This window comes from Elephas maximus, chromosome 1 (assembly GCF_024166365.1).
Source record: "Elephas maximus indicus isolate mEleMax1 chromosome 1, mEleMax1 primary haplotype, whole genome shotgun sequence".
In the NCBI taxonomy this organism is placed as follows: Eukaryota; Metazoa; Chordata; class Mammalia; order Proboscidea; family Elephantidae; genus Elephas; species Elephas maximus.
In genome coordinates this window covers 54,233,973-54,250,117 of record NC_064819.1, presented here as the reverse complement: position 1 = coordinate 54,250,117, position 16,145 = coordinate 54,233,973, and the positions used below count along the sequence as shown (strand labels likewise).

The 16,145-nt window shown below is 37.7% G+C and overlaps 1 protein-coding gene across 9 annotated transcripts in view; it reads left to right on the top strand.

Moving 5' to 3' along the window:
* The window catches only part of MAK (male germ cell associated kinase), a 74,570-nt gene that overhangs the window by 17,580 nt on the left and 40,845 nt on the right, over window positions 1–16,145 (top strand). For all 9 annotated transcript variants that reach the window (XR_007517221.1, XM_049883455.1, XM_049883447.1 and 6 more), the window contains 2 exons: window positions 2,156–2,235; window positions 4,379–4,511. Coding sequence is in view for 8 of the 9 variants with exons in the window: in XM_049883455.1 (XP_049739412.1) it covers window positions 2,156–2,235; window positions 4,379–4,511 (213 nt within the window). In the remaining variant the exon portion in view is untranslated. The remainder of the gene's footprint in view (window positions 1–2,155; window positions 2,236–4,378; window positions 4,512–16,145) is intronic.

Here is a 16,145-nt window from a genome sequence, read left to right as displayed (position 1 = left end):
ACTTTTCAGCTTCTAGTAATGATTTGAACACCTTGGTGGTGTAGTGGTTAAGTGCTACAGCAGCTAACCAAAGGGTCAGCAGTTTGAATCCGCCAGGTGCTTCTTGAAAACTCTGTGGGGCAGTTCTACTCTGTCCTATAGGGTCGCTATGAGTTGGAATCAACTCGATGGCACTGGGTTTGGTATTTTTTGGTTTAGTAATGATTTATGGACTTTAAAATGTATGAAATGATAAATATATGCATGATATGTTGAGATATACTTGTTGAAGAAAAATAAATTAAATTTATACACATAAATACATGCAATATTATACTTAACCACATTTTTTAAAAATATATAATCTGATACTAGAAATGGTTAATGGAATAGCAAATGAACACTCAAAAAAATCAACTTTTGAATTTTATGGTTTAATTCAGGATCCCTAAATAAAATGGAAATAAAAGTGATACTATTATTTAGAATATCATTCAGTGTCAAAGGAATGACTTTGACCATTATCAGTAGTGCCTGGTGAAAAGCTACTTAAGGTTAAGTGGTATTTTTACATTCTGTTTTGGGTAGTTTAACTTTCTGAAACATTGTTTTGAGTGTGAACATTGATCTGTAAGTCTTTTATTCAATTCAGCTTCTTTTTAGTTTCAACTGAAGACTAATATGCATAAACCTTTGCTCTGATACTGTCACTGTACCATAAGCATGTAACACGCTTTTTATAAAGGCAAAATGTTGGCAAGAATAAAAATATTTCACTTACTTTGAAATTTATTTTATAGCTTGTAAGGGTGAGTTTAAAATATATTTCAATAATATATGATTAGTACTGTTTCAAACTTGAGATAACAGTAGTGTGTATCTTTCTGTTTACTGTGTGTTTCCAGCCTGTTTGGAATGGTGAGACATTTTAGAACATAACATAGGCATATTATATGAATAACAATATAATGTTGAAAAATAGGCTGTTTTACATATGTTGATAGCATTTTGATGACCCTAAAATCTTTTCAATCAATCTTGCTGAGTAAAAGACATGAGAAGGTGTTGAAATTGTGATAAACTTTAAAAGCTTAAAACAATCGATACCTTCCGAAACATAGCATGGCCTCAGTCAGGGTCAGAGAATTAGTTGTTGATCATTTTCCTTTGTGGCATAGCAGTAATTAATCTGTTCTAGTGTTCTTAATTTAGCCCTTATTAGAACCTCACTTTCAGCCTTATCTAAATACTATATGGAGTTGCTCTGTCCAGTACAGTAGCCACTAAGTCACATGTGGCTGTTGAGCTCTCGAAATATGGCTGCTGTGAATCGAGCCGTGCTGTAGGTGTGAAGTAAAATATATACCAGGTTTTGAAAGCTCAGTACTAAAAAAAAGCTGTAAGTTCATTCATAAGTTTTTTCTTTTGATTATGTGTTGAAATGATAATATTTTGTACATACTGGGTTAAATAAAATGTATTGTTAAAATTAATTTCACCTGTCTCTCTTTGTGTTTTATGATGTAGCTACGACACGTGTGGTTCCCATTTGTGGCTCACATGATATTTCTGCTGGACAGCACTGATGTGAAGCCTAGGACTAAAGCATTTATGCCCCAGACTCTCGCAGTCAACATAACACAAATTTGCACTCTTGGCTTATTTGATATTATTTAATTTTCTCATTTACTTTGCTTATTTGGGATAGTTTAGAATTTAACTATTGAACATCTGTGCAATACGTTTGATATTGGATTTGGAGTTTTTACCAAACATTAAAACAAACAAACAAAAAATGTAATGTTTGAATTTTAAATTTATGACCATATCACTATAAATAGAAAGCCTGGTGGTGTAGTGGTTAAGAGTTATAGCTGCTAACCAAAAGGTCATCAGTTTGAATCAACCAGGTGCTCCTTGGAAACTCTATGGGACAGCTCTTCTCTGTACCATGGGGTCGCTATGAGTCAGAATTGACTTGATAGCAACAGATTTGGATATTTGATTTTGATCACTATAAATCCTAAAAATCATACCTTAAGCCAGTATCATGAGGCCAACAGAGACTCCAAGAGAGGAGGAATATCTACCTTCTTGTTTGTTTTGATTGGTTGGTTGGTTGAACAGTCTTAAGAAAGAGAATGACATGACTGATTATTTGTTCATTTCTTCACAGAAACAAGTTGTTTCCTGAGTCAGTCATTAGAAATATTATGTATCAAATATTGCAAGGGCTGGCTTTTATTCATAAACATGGTACGTTTCTTTTAAGACTCATTTCTCTGCTTCTTTAGATTATTGTCAAGATTGTGCGCAGGAATTGTATATAAGCCATTAAATAATGTTATATTGAATAACTCCGAGTTTGGAAGGAGTCACTGGGTGGCACAAATGGCTAAGTGCTGGACTACTAGCTGAACAGCTGACGGTATGAACCCACCCAGAGACCCCTTGGAAGTCAAGCCTGGAGATCTGCTTCTGAAAGGTCACAGCCTTGGAAACCCTATCGAGTACAGTTCTACTCTGCATGCATGGGGTTGCCATGAGTTGGAATCAACTCGACAGCAACTAACAACAGCAAGCCTACACACACTGATTTTTTATCTTTAAAATTCAGAATTTCTGTAATTGGAGGAAACTGTCTTTCTCTAAAGCGGAAATTTTAAACAATTTGATTAGGCTTTAGCTTCAATCATTGTTAAACCCATCCTGCAACCTCCCCAAAACCCACTGCCATTGAGTCGATTCCAACTCACAGCGACCCTATAGAACAGAGTAGAACTGCCCCTCAGAGTTTCCAAAGAGCGCCTGGTGGATTTGAACTGTTGACCTCTTGGTTAGCAGCCGTAGCACTTAACCACTACGCCACCAGGGTTTCCGCTGCAACCTCATTCCTCCTAATTTTATCATGGAAGTGAAAAAAAAAAAACTTTTTGGGAAAAGAATGGAATCTTTTGATCTATTACGACCAATTATTAATGTTTTACTAGTTTAAAGGACCTATGGTGTGATTTTTTTCGCTTTACTTAGTATTTACATTTGTTTCTATTCTTTGAGTGAAATTAAAGCAAGTGTTTGTTCTTAATTTCAATATTTTTTATTTACATAATTTTAATTTAAGTAGTTTTCTGCATACCTACTAAACCCGAATAAGTATTAGTAAAAAAATTAATGTTAATTTTAGTAAATATTTGGAATCACTAGATTTTAGTATTAAATTGGAAAAATTTTGTGCCATACTATTACTGCATTCTAAACGTATATATTCAAAAATTTCTAATATTAGTATCTTTTCATGTTTCATCCTATATTTAATGTTTACTTCTCTCCTTTAACTGCTAGAGGAAATAACAACAGTGCTATACAGAATTCCATATAAGAGTTACAAGAACATTTCTTAATCCCCAAATTTTATGTGTCCCATATAAATTATTGGGGCATTTTAAAATCTAAAACTCATGATAATACACTGTAATCCATTGGAAAAGGCCCATAACTTACAAATTAGATGGAAATAAAGAATATACGTTTTTTAACTGTTCATAATTGATACATAATCTGCAGTTTTTAAGTTTCAGTCAATATGGTACCTCTTTCATATCAGCCTGGTTGATGTGTGCTCATGGAGGCAGATTTGATGTGGACAATCAAAAACCTCATGAATTCTTTGATTTTTGGAAGTAGCCTTATTAAGTTTTTTAGGTTAGTAATAAAATTGATTCAGATCCTTTGGATATATATCAGTTATCAGCAACTCGCAAAGGATGAAAGAAAGAGGGAGGAAGTTAGCTTGGGATTTAAAAACTGCAACCAGAGTAAATAATATATGAATAATCTGGAGTTGACCGTATAGTTGACCCCACAGTGATCTCGGGAACCAGGCTTTTTACAAAAGCCTGTTTATGCTTGATACAGATGATAACATCTCAGATATAATATTTTGGAAAAAACAATATTTTTAAAATAGCTGTTTAAAAAAGAGGTTAATATTTTTCTTAAAATAGGTCCAATGTTAATGTACTTATATTATTGAAGGTGGGGAAAACTTCAACTGTACAAACATGTGTTTGCTTTAATTCTCTAAGATATTATGGGTGAATAGAGATAGATAAGCAGCCAGTGCCTGAATTTACTGGATTTTCAAATAAAAATACGTGCTTAATAGGTCATTAATTTAATCATATACACTGCATGAACTTTCTTGCCAAATTATTTGGAAAGCAGATTGTCACATCCCATCACTTCTTCAGCTATAGAAAATAAATATGGTTTATTTTTTGTTTATAAGTTAAGGTTTCTAATTATATTTGAGAGGCTCAGTTTTATTTTATTTGTAAATCAAGCAAGGCTATATTTAAACATGATGATTTATTACTCTTTTCCTCTCTGTATTACCAAGGTTTTTTTCATAGGGACATGAAACCAGAAAACTTGCTTTGTATGGGTCCAGAACTTGTGAAAATTGCTGACTTTGGACTTGCAAGGGAGTTAAGGTCACAGCCACCGTATACTGATTATGTGTCTACCAGATGGTAAGTACTTTATACAGCTCCCCTAGGGAAGAATGCCTATGTTGAAGTTTTTCTACGATGTATTGTTAGATGTCTTTCTGTAATAGTGCTGCAGTGAACATGGGTGTGCATATGTCTGTTCGTGTAAAGGCTCTTACTTCTCTAGGATATATTCCAAGGAGTGGGATTGCTGGACCATATGGTAGTTCTATTTCTAGCTTTTTAAGGAAGTGACAAATCAATTTCCAAAGTGGTTGTACCATTTTACATTCCCACCAGCAGGGTATAAGTATTCTAGTCTCTCCACAGCCTCTCCAACATTTATTATTCTGTATTTTTTAAATTAATGCCAGCCTTGTTGGAGTGAGATGGAATCTCAGTGTAGTTTTGATTTGCATTTCTCTACAGGCTAATGATCATGAGCATTATCCTCATGTATCTTTAGCTATCTGAATGTCTTCTTTAGTGAAGAGCCTGTTCATATCCTTTGCCCATTTTTTAATTGGGTTATTTGTCTTTTTGTTGTTGAGTTTTTGCAGTATCATTTTTTTTTGTAGATTTTAGAGATCAGGCACTGATCAGAAATGTCATAGCTAAAAACTTTTTCCCAGTCTGTAGGTGGTCTTTTTACTCTTTTGGTGAAGTCTTTGGATGAGCATAGGTGTTTGACTTTTAGGAGCTCCCAGTTATCTAATTTCTCTTTTGTTGTTTTTGCAGTTCTAGTTATTTTTTATATACCGTTTATGCCATGTATTAGGGCTCCTAGCATTGTCCCTAATTTTTCTTCCATGATCTTTATCGTTTTAGGTTTTATATTTACATCTTTGATGCATTTTGAGTTGGTTTTTGTGCATGGTGTGAGGTATGGGTCCTGTTCCATTTTTTTGCAGGTGGATATCCAGTTATGCCAGTACCATTTGTTAAAGAGACTGTCTTTTCCCCATTTAACAGACTTTGGGCCTTTGTCAAGTATCAGTTGCTCATATGTGGATGGATTTATGTCTGGAATTTCAATTCTGTTCCATTGGTCTATATATCTGTTGTTGTTCCAGTACCAGGCTATTTTGACTACTGTGGCAGCAGAATATGTTCTAAAATCAGGTAGTGTGAGGCTTCTCACTTTGTTCTTTTTCAGTAATGTTTACTTATCCAGGGCTTCTTTGCCTTCCGTATGAAGTTGGTGATTTGTTTCTCCATCTCATTAAAAAATGTCACTGGTATTTGGATCGGAGTTGCATTGTATCTATAGATCGCTTTGGGCAGAAAAGAGATTTTTATAATGTTGAGTCTTCCTATCCATGAGCAAGGTATGTTTTTCCACTTATGTAGGTCTCTTTTGGTTTCTTGCAGTAGTGTCTTGTAGTTTTCTTTGTATAGGCCTTTTATGTCTCTGGTTAGATTTATTCCTAAGTACTTTATCTTCTTAGGGGCTACTGTAAATGGTATTGATTTCGTGGTTTCCTCTTTGTCGCTCTCTTTGTTGATGTAGAGGAATCCAACTGATTTGTGTATGTTTATCTTGTATCCTGAAACTCTGCTGAACTCTTTTATTAGTTTCAGTAGTTTTCTTAAGGATTCTTTAGATTTTTCTGTGTATTAGATCATCTCATCTGCAAACAGAGATACTTTTACTTCTTCTTTGCCAGTTTGGATGCCCTTTTTTTCTTTATCTAGCCTTATAGCTCTGGCTGGGACCTCCAGCACAATGTTGAATAACAGCGGTGATGAAGGGCATCCTTGTCTGGTTCCTGTTCTCAGTGGGAATGGTTTCAGTCTCTCTCTATTTAGGATGATGTTGGCCGTTGGCTTTGTATAAATGCCTTTTATAATGTCTAGGAATTTTCCTTCTGTTCTTATTTTGCTGAGAGTTTTTTATCATGAATGGGTGTTGGACTTTGTCAAATGCCTTTTCTGCATCAATTGAAAAAATCATGTAGTTCTTTTGTTCTGTTTATGTGATGGATTACATTGTTTTTCTCATGTTGAACCATCCCTGCATACCTGGTGTGAACTCCAGTTGGTCATGGTGAATTATTTTTTTGATATGTTGTTGAATTCTATTGGCTAGAATTTTGTTGAGGTCTGTAATTTTCTTTTTTTGTGGAGTCTTTACCAGGTTTTGGTATCAGGGTTACGCTGGCTTCATAGAATGAGTTTGGGAGTATTCCATCCTTTTCTGTGCTCTGAAATACCTTTAGTAGTAGTGGTGTTAACTCTTCTCTGAAAGGTTGGTAGAATTCTCCTGTGAAGCTGTCAGGGCCAGTGTTTTTCTTTTTGGGAGTTTTTGATTACTTTTTCAATTTCTTCTTTTGTTATAGGTTTACTTAGTTCTGCCTCTGTTTGTGTTAGTATAGGTAGGTAGTGTGTTTCTAGAAATTTATCCATTTCCTCTAGGTTTTCAAATTTGTTAGAGTACAACTTTTCATAGTACTCTGTTATAATTCTTTTAATTTCAGTTGGGTCTGTTGTGATATTGCCCATCTCATTTCTTATTCGGGTTATTTGCTTCGTCTCCTGTTTTTCTTTTGTCAGTCTGGCCAGTGGTTTATTGATTTTGTTAATCTTTTCAATCTTCTGGTCTTGTTAATTCTTTTAAATTGTTTTTCTGTTTTCTATTGCATTTAATTCCACTCGAATTTTTATTATTTGCTTTCTTCTGGCCCCTGAAGGTTTCTTTTGTTGCTCTCTTTCTATTTGTTCAAGTTGTACGGATAATTTCTTTGATTTTGGCCCTTTCTTCTTTTTTGTATGTGTGTATTTATTGATAAAAATTGACTTCTGAGCACTGCTTTTGCTGTGTCCCAAAGGTTCTGAGAGGAAGTATTTTCATTCTCGTTGGATTCTATGAAGTTCTTTTTCCTGTCCTTAATTTGTTCTATAATTCAATCGCTTTTGAGCAAAGTGTTGTTCAGTTTCCATGTGTTTGATTTCTTTTCCCTGACATTCCTGTTATTGACTTCTAGTTCTATGGCTTCATGGTCAGAGAAGATGCTTTGTAATATTTCGATGTTTTGGATTCTGTTCGATGTTTGGATGCTTTATGGCCTAATATGTCATCTATTCTAGAGACTGTTCCATGTGCATTGGAAAAGAAAGTATACTTGGATGCTGTTGGGTGGAGTGTTCTGTATATGTCTATGAGGTCAGGTTGGTTCATTGTGGCATTTAGCTCCTCCAGGTTTTTATTGAGCTTCTTTCTGGATGTTCTGTCCTTCACTGAAAGTGGTGTGTTGAAGTCTCCTACTATTATTGTGAAGCTGTCTATCTCACTTTTCAATGCTGTTAGAGTTTCTTTTATGTATCTTGCAGCCCTATCCTCCTGGCATATTGCCCCTTTAACCATTATGTAATGTCCTTCCTTATCCTTTGTGGTAGATTTAAGTTTGAAGCCTGTTTTGTCAGAAATTAGTATACTCCTGCTTTTTTTTGATTGTTGTTTGCTTGATATATTTCTTTCCATCCTTTGAATTTTAGTTTGTTTGTGTCTTTAAGTCTAAGATATGTCTCTTGTAGGCAGCATATAGCTAGATCGTGTTTCTTTATCCATTCTGCAATTCTCTCTTTATTGGTGTATTTAGTCTATTTACATTCAGCTTGATTATAGATAGGTATGAGTTTAGTGCTGATGTTTTGATGCCTTTTTTGTGTGTTATTGACAGTTTCGTTTTTCTATTTACTTTTTTGTGCTGAGAAGTTTTTCTTTATAAATTGTGTGTTCCTCTTTTTCATTGTAGTTGAATTTGTTTTTATTTAGTCTTTATGTTTATCTTGTTTTTTATTTTGAAGTATAGGATTGTTAGTCTTCTTTGTGGTTACCTTAATATTTACCCCTATTTTTCTAAGTTTAAACCTAACTTGTATCTCCCTATATCACCTTGATTTCCTCTCCATATGGAAGGTCTATAGCTACTTTACTTAGTTCCTGTTTATTGATTTATTGTCATCTTTTACATAATGATATCACTGATTCCCTGTTTTAAGTGTTTCTTTTTTTTTAACCTTGATTTGTTTTTTGATTTCCCTATCTGAGTTGATATCTGGTTGCTCTATTCTGTGTTCTAGTGTTGGGTCAATATCTGAAATTATTGGTTTTCTAACCAGAGAATTCTGTTTAGTATTTCTTGTAGTTTTGGTTTGGTTTTTGCAAATTCCCTAAGCTTCTGTTTATCTGTAAATGTCTTAATTTCACCTTTATATCTGAGAGACAGTTTTGCTGGATATATGATTCTTGGCTGGCAGTTTTTCTCCTTCAATGCTTTTTATATGTCATCCCACTGCCTTCTTGCCTGCATGGTTTCTGTCAAGTAGTCTGAACTTATCTTACTGATTCTGCTTTGTAGGTCACTTTTCACTTATCCCTGGCTGCTCTTAAAATTTTCTCTTTATCTTTGGTTTTGGCAAGTTTGATGATAATATGTCTTAATGACTTTCTTTTGGGATCTACCTTGTATGGGGTTCGATGAGCATCTTGGATAGATATCCTTTCATCTTTCACGATGTCAGAGAAGTTTTCTGCCAAGAAATCTTCAGCAATTCTGTCTGTATTTTTTGTTATCTGTCCCTGTTCTGGTATTCCAATCACTCACAAGTTATTCTTCTTGATAGAGTCCCACATGATTCTTAGGGTTTCTTCATTTTTTTAAACTCTTTTATCTGATTTTCATTCAAATGTATTCTTGCCAAGTGTTTTATCTTCATTCTCACTAATTCTTCATTCCAGTTCCTCAGTTCTGCTCCTCTAACTTTCTATTGAGTTGTCTAATTCTGTAATTTTATTGTTAATCTTCTGAATTTCTGATTGCTGTCTTTCTATGGATTCTTGCAGTTTATTAAATTTTTCATTATGTTCTTGAATAACCTTTTTAATTTCTTCAACAGCTTTATCTGTGTGTTCCTTGGCTTTTTCTCTGTGTTGCCTGATCTGATTCCTGATGTCATTTCTGAGGTCTTGAAGAGTCCTGTATATTAATCTTTTGTATTCTACATGTGGTAATTCCAGGAATACATCTTCATCCGGGAGACTCCTTGATTCTCTGTTTTGGGAGTTTGTTGAAGCAATCCTGGTCTGCTTCTTTATGTGATTTGATATGGACTGTTGTCTCCAAACCATCTCTAAGTTATTGTATTAATTTATTCCATGTTTGCTCACTGTGTCCTGGCTTCTTGCTTTGCTTTATTTCGATATACCCAAATAGGCTACTAGCGTGAGCTAACTTGATTATTGGAGCCTTTGAAGCACTAATGTCCTGTTACCAGATGGCTAGAGCTGTTACCAGGTATATGAGCCCAGGAAGTACGTTCACTATTCTTATATAGATTCAGCTTAGGTGTCTTGATAGTTGGTCACCCAGTATGTGGTGTAGGCTCTCACCTACTATCTGCAAGGAGCAGTGGTGATAGGTGTATGCACTGGTTTCTGGTAGCAGCAGGGGGTCACTCTCTGAGGAGGGCAGGAGGCTAACAGCCTTCTCCCAGGTGTCAGTGAGGAAGGAATGTCCCTGTTCTCTAGAGCACTCTTGTGGGTGGGCTCTGCAGCTGTACCTTAGGCACCCAGTGGTTATCCCTATAAGGACTGGTAGGCATCACTATCCTTGGACCACTTTCACAGGTGGCTAGGTGGCATGGATGGAGCTTCCAGTTCTCAGGCCCCTGATGTGGGCAGGTGAAGGCCCTGTTTAATAGGCAGAGAGGTATCAGACCCCCAAAACCTGCCTCTCCACCACACAGCTGAAACAGTTACAGTTAGACCTCAAACAAATTTGCGACTTGCAATATAATAGCCACCTGGATCCATGTAGGGGTGAAAGACAAAGTCTGTAGATCGTTTATGCCTGGACTGGAGCCACTTCTCTGAGCTTCCATATTAGGTGAGTCAGCAGAGTATTTTTCCCCTGTTTGTTAATTTGTTCCTTCTCCCAGGCCAGGAGAATGGCTCAGGGAGCGCAGCAGGTTCTATCTCCGGCCCAGGGAAATCAACTGTTAATGAAGCTGTCTGGGGCAGAGCAGGGAGCTATTAGATCCACGCAGGGTAAATTAGACAAAATCACTTATCTTGTGTCAAGAGCACTGTTTTATCTCAGGTTCCAGAGGCATGTGTAGCCTGTGTGCGCTGGCTGGGTCCCTGCCATGATTACCCCAGGGGTTTAGGGCTGCGTCTCATGCTTACTTTCTTTTGCTGAAGCAGCTGTGTCCTGAACTCCACAGCCAGTCCCATGGCCATCACACTAGGAGGTTGGGGTGCCGGCACTTAAGTTGCCTTCTTTTGGTGAAGCAGCTGCTTCCTTAACGCCACGGCCAGCCTCGCTATAGACACACCACAGAGTCAGGGGTGTGCCACTCTGCTTGCGTTCTTTCGCTGAAGCTTCCGTGTCTCAGGAAACTACCATCAGCCCCACTGTAGTCACGGCAAAGAATGGCACCAAGGAATCAGAGCTGAGGTGCTGTGCGGGCTTGGCAACTTGTTACTGCTTCTGCACCATCTCTCCCCGCCACGTTGCTCAGACCGATTCCTTAATTTTGCCTTTGATGCTCAGGGTTCTTAGCTTGTCATATGTATAATCGATTCACTTGTTTTTTCGGGTCTTTGTTGTAAGAGGGATCAGCAGAAGCTTCTGACTAGTTCACCATCTTGGTCCCGCCTCCTAGATGTCTTTCTGGAGGCCCCATATTGAGAATTAAAAACAAAATATATAACTTAATTTAGTATCCTTGAGAGAGAAGAATGGATTCATGACTATTCTGATTAATGAAATAAGAAAAAGAACAAAGATTTAATTCATTCAACAAATATTTATTGAACACCTACTACATGCTGTCTTTTAGTTTCTGGGGACACAGCAGTAGTGAACAATACAGAAAAAAAAAGTCCCTGTTCTACCAGACACAAGGTAAATATGAGCCCAACAGACAGAAAGGGACACATAAACTGGAGACTCTTATCAGCCTGAGACAGGAAGAACTAGGTGGTACCTGGCTACCACCAATCACTGCCCTGATAGGGAACACAGCAGAGAATCCCTGATGGAGCAGGAGAACAGTGGGGTGCAGATCTTAAATTCTCGTAAAAATACCAAGTTTAATGGTCGGACTGAGATCAGAGAGACTCTGACGGTCATGGTCCCTGGACCCTTTGATAGCCCAAGATTGGAACCATTCCCGAAATCAACTCTACAGGCAGGGATTGACCTGAACTATAAGATAGACAGTGATGCTGGTGAGGAGTGAACTTCCTGGCTCATGTAGACAAATGAGACTATGCATGCGACTCCTGTCTGGTGGCGAGATGAGAAGGAAGAGGGGGACAGGAGCTGGTTGAATGGACACAGGGCATACAGGGTGTGGAGGAGAAATGTGCTGTCTCATTATGGGGAGAGCAGCTAGGATTGCACAGTGGGGTATGTATGGCTTTTTGTATGAGAGACTGACTTGATTTGTAAACTTTCATCTGAAGTACAATAAAAAAAAAAAACTTGTTCTTGTGAAGCTTACAAGACAGTAAATAAGTAAAAAAAAAAAAAAGTATCTGTCACTAACAGAAATACATACACATGTTCACCAAAATACGTGTTTAACAACCCAAACTGCAAAGTGCCCAAATGCCCATCATCGGTAGAGTGGTGTATTCACTCAGCAGTGAGAATGGAAGATCTCCAGCTACAGGCAACAGTGTAGATGGACCTCCTAGATACACCTTGAGATCAAGAGGCCAGACAGAAAAAAAGCACACACTGTAAGGTTCCAATTTTATAAAGGGGAAAACTAGTTTGTGCTGCTGAAGTCAGGATGGTGGTTACTTTGCTGGGAGGGTAGAGACTGGAGAATGTATGGGGGGCTTTCTGGATGCTGATGATGTGCAGTGTCTTGATCTGGGTGCTGGGTCCATGGGTGTGTTCTGTGAAAATCCATCAATCTGTGCTCTTACGATATATGCATTTCTCTATATGTGTTTGATACTTCAATAAAAACAAGTTAAAATATATGTATGCCAGATGGTGGTACATTATTTTAGAGAAAAATAAAATATGAAAAAGGGACAGGAAGTTGGGGACCAAAAGGGAAGGAAAAGGAAAATTGTTATATTCAATAGAGGGGGAGGGGAGAAGAGCCCTGGAAGAGGTACGCCTGGGAAAGCCTGGGCAAGGTATCGGGGAAGAGCTTAAGAAATAGAAACGCTGGGTGTGGATGCCTTAAGTTGGAAGCGTGTCAGGTGTGAATTCTGTGAAGAGCAGAAAGAATGGGGACAGGAGTAGGAAATGTGGTTGGAGAGTTTATGGGATGGCAGGACATGCAGGGCCTTGTAGGTCATCCCAAAGACTGTGCTTTTTTAACCTGAGTGAAATGGGCAGCCACTGGAGGGTGCTGAGAAGAGGTGTGACAGGATGTGTCTAATGTATTAAAAGTATCACTCTGGCTATGATGTTGACAATAGAATTTAAAGAAGCAAGGGCAGAAGCAGGAGACCAGGTAGAAAGTACAGTAAATTGGGCAGGACATGATAGTGACTTGGACCTGGTAGCAGTGGCAGTGGTGAGAAGTAGGACTCTGGGCATATTTTTAAGAAAGAGCAAACATTTTTAAGGAAGAATTCCTGGTGAATCAGCTATGAGAGAAAGGAGTCAAGGGCTCCAAGGGTTTTGTCCTGAGCGACTGAAGGATGGAGTTACCAATAATTGAGATTGGGAGGTTGCAGGAGGAACTCTTTGGGGGAAAGAGCTGTTCTCTTTTGGACTGAGTGAGATGTCTGTAAGACCCCCTCATGGAGATGTCAATGTGGACGGTTAGATATATGATTCTGAGTCCAGGGGTGGAACCTGAGCTGAGATGTAAATGTCAGAGTCCTCGATGTTAGAAACCACGAGATTGGATGAGGTCACCGAGGGAGTGAGTGTGCTTAGAGAAGAGCTCTGTGACCATATGTCCCAATTTGCCCAGGACAGTTTCAATTGATGCCTGTTATCCTAGTGTCCCATCTAGTTTAGAACTTGTCCTGGACTTTTCATTTTTTTATTGAAGTATTTCTGTTAATTGCTTCATTAAAATAAGTCAGGATGTCTTTGTGTACCTGCATTGTGTACCTCTTGCTTCCTCCATGGTCTCACCTTCTAATGTTAGAGACACAGAAACAGGGAAAATGACACTTGCAAACAGGGAGACCCTGACATTTATCCCTACAAAAGCAAAGGAGGAAATGAACATGTTACCCGTTATAAGAGTTCAAATGGTGTACCAGGTTTTTTTTTTTTTTAATTTATAATTAGGTTTCGGAAAAATCTCATCTTGCAGGAAGAGTTTTTTAAAGGAACATCTGCTTTTAATTGGGTAAATTTAGATTCTATAGTGAAATGGAATGAAATTGAGGACACCTACAATTTTTTGCCACCACGCATCTGGTTGTTTGTTGTACTGTGGTGGCTTGCATGTTGCCAAGATGCTGGAAACTATGCCACCAGTATTTCAAATACTAGTAGGGTAACCCTCAGTGGGCAAATTTCAGCGGAGCTTCCAGATGAAGACAGACTAGGAAGAAGGACCTGGCAGTCTACTTCTGAAAAAACTGGCCAGTGAAACCCTTATGAATAGCAGCAGAACATTGTCTGATATAGTGCTGGAAGATGAGCCTCTCAGGTTGGAAATACAACTGAGGAAGAGCAGCCTCCTCAAAGTAGAGTCGACCTTAATGACATAGATGAAGTAAAGCATTCGAGATCTTCTTTGCTGATGCAGTATGACACAAAATGAGAAGAAACAGCTGCAAACATCTATTAATAACCAAAACGTGGAACATAGGAAGTATGAATCTAGGAAAATTGGAAGTCGTCAAAAATGAAATGGAATGCATAAAGATTCACATCGTAGGCATTAGTGAGCTGAAATGAACTGGTATTCCCCATTTTGAATCAGACAGTCATATGGTCTACTATGCTGGGAATGGCAAATTAAAGAGTAATGGCATCGCATTCATCGTCAAAAAGAACATTTCAAAATCTATTCTAAAGTACAATGCTGTCAGTGATAAGATAATATCCATACACCTGCAAGGAAAACCAGTTAATACATCTATTATTGAAGTTTAAAACACGAAGGCCAAAGATGAGGAAATTGAAGATTTTTACCAACTTCTGCAGTCTGAAATTGATCGAACGTGCAATCAGGGTGATAATTACTGGTGAATAGAATGTGAGTAGTTGGAAAATAGGGCCTTGGTGATAGAAATGATATCGGAGGTAGCATGGTAGAATTTTGCAGGACCAAAGACTTAATGCAAATACCTTTTTCCAATAGCATAAATGGCAATTATATACATGGACCTCTCCGAGTGGAAAATGCAGGAATCAAAGCAACTACATCTGTGGAAAGAGATGATGAAAAAGTTCAATATCATCAGGCAGAACAAGGCCAGGGGGTGACTTTGGAACAGACCATCAGTTGCTCACATACACGTTGAAGTTGAAGATAAACTTAAAAACAAGTCTGTGAGAACCAAAATACGACCTTGAGGATATCCCACCTGAATTTGTAGACCATCTCAAAATAGATTTGATGCATTCAACACTAATGACTGAAGACAAGACAAGTTGTGGGATGACATCAAGACCATCATACATGAAAAAAGCAAAATGTTATTAAAAAGATAGGAAAAAAAGACCAAAATGGATGTCAGAAGAGACTCTGAAACTTGCTCTTGAACATAGAGTAGCTAAAGCAAATGGAGGAAATGATGAAGTAAAAGAGCTGAACAGAGGATTTCAAAGAGTAGCTCTAGAAGACAAAGTGAAGTATTATAATGAAATGTGCAAAGACCTGGAGTTAGAAAACCAAAAGGGAAGAACACGCTCAGCTTTTCTCAAGCTGAAAAAACTGAAGAAAAATTTCAAGCCTTGAGTTGCAATTTTGAAGGATTCTATAGGCAAAATACTGAATGACGTAGGAAGCATCAAAAGAAAATGGAATATAGAATCTCTGTACCAAAAAGAATTGGTTGACATTCAGCCATTTCAGGAGGTAGCATATGATCAAGAACCAGTGGTACTAAACGAAGAAGTCCAAGCTGCACCGAAGGCACTGGCGAAAAACAAGGCTCCAGGAATACTAACTGAGATGTTTCATCAAACAGATGCAGCGCTGGAAGTGCTAACATGTTTACGCCAAGCAATTTGGAAGACAGCTACCTGGCCAACCAACTGGAAGGGAGCCATATTTGTGCCCCATCCCAAAGAAAGGTGATCCCACAGAATGTGGAAATTATCGAACAATATCATTAGTATCACACACAAGCAAAATTTTACTGAAGATAATTCAAAAGCAGTTGCAGTAGTACATCGACAAGGAACTGCCAGAAATTCAAGCCAGATTCAGAAAAGGACATGGAAAAAGGGATATCATTGTTGATATCAGATGGATCTTGGCTGAAAGCAGAGAATACCAGAAAGATGTTTACCTCTGTTTTATTGACTGTGTAGAGACATTTGACTGTGTGGGCCATAAAAAATTATGGATAACATTGTGAATAATGGGAATTCCAGAACACTTAATTGTGCTGTGCAAAATCTGTACATAGACCAAGAGGCAGTCATTTGAACAGATCAAGGGGATACCGTGTGGTTTAAAATCAGGAAAAGTGTGCATCAGGATTATATCCTTTCACCACATTTATTC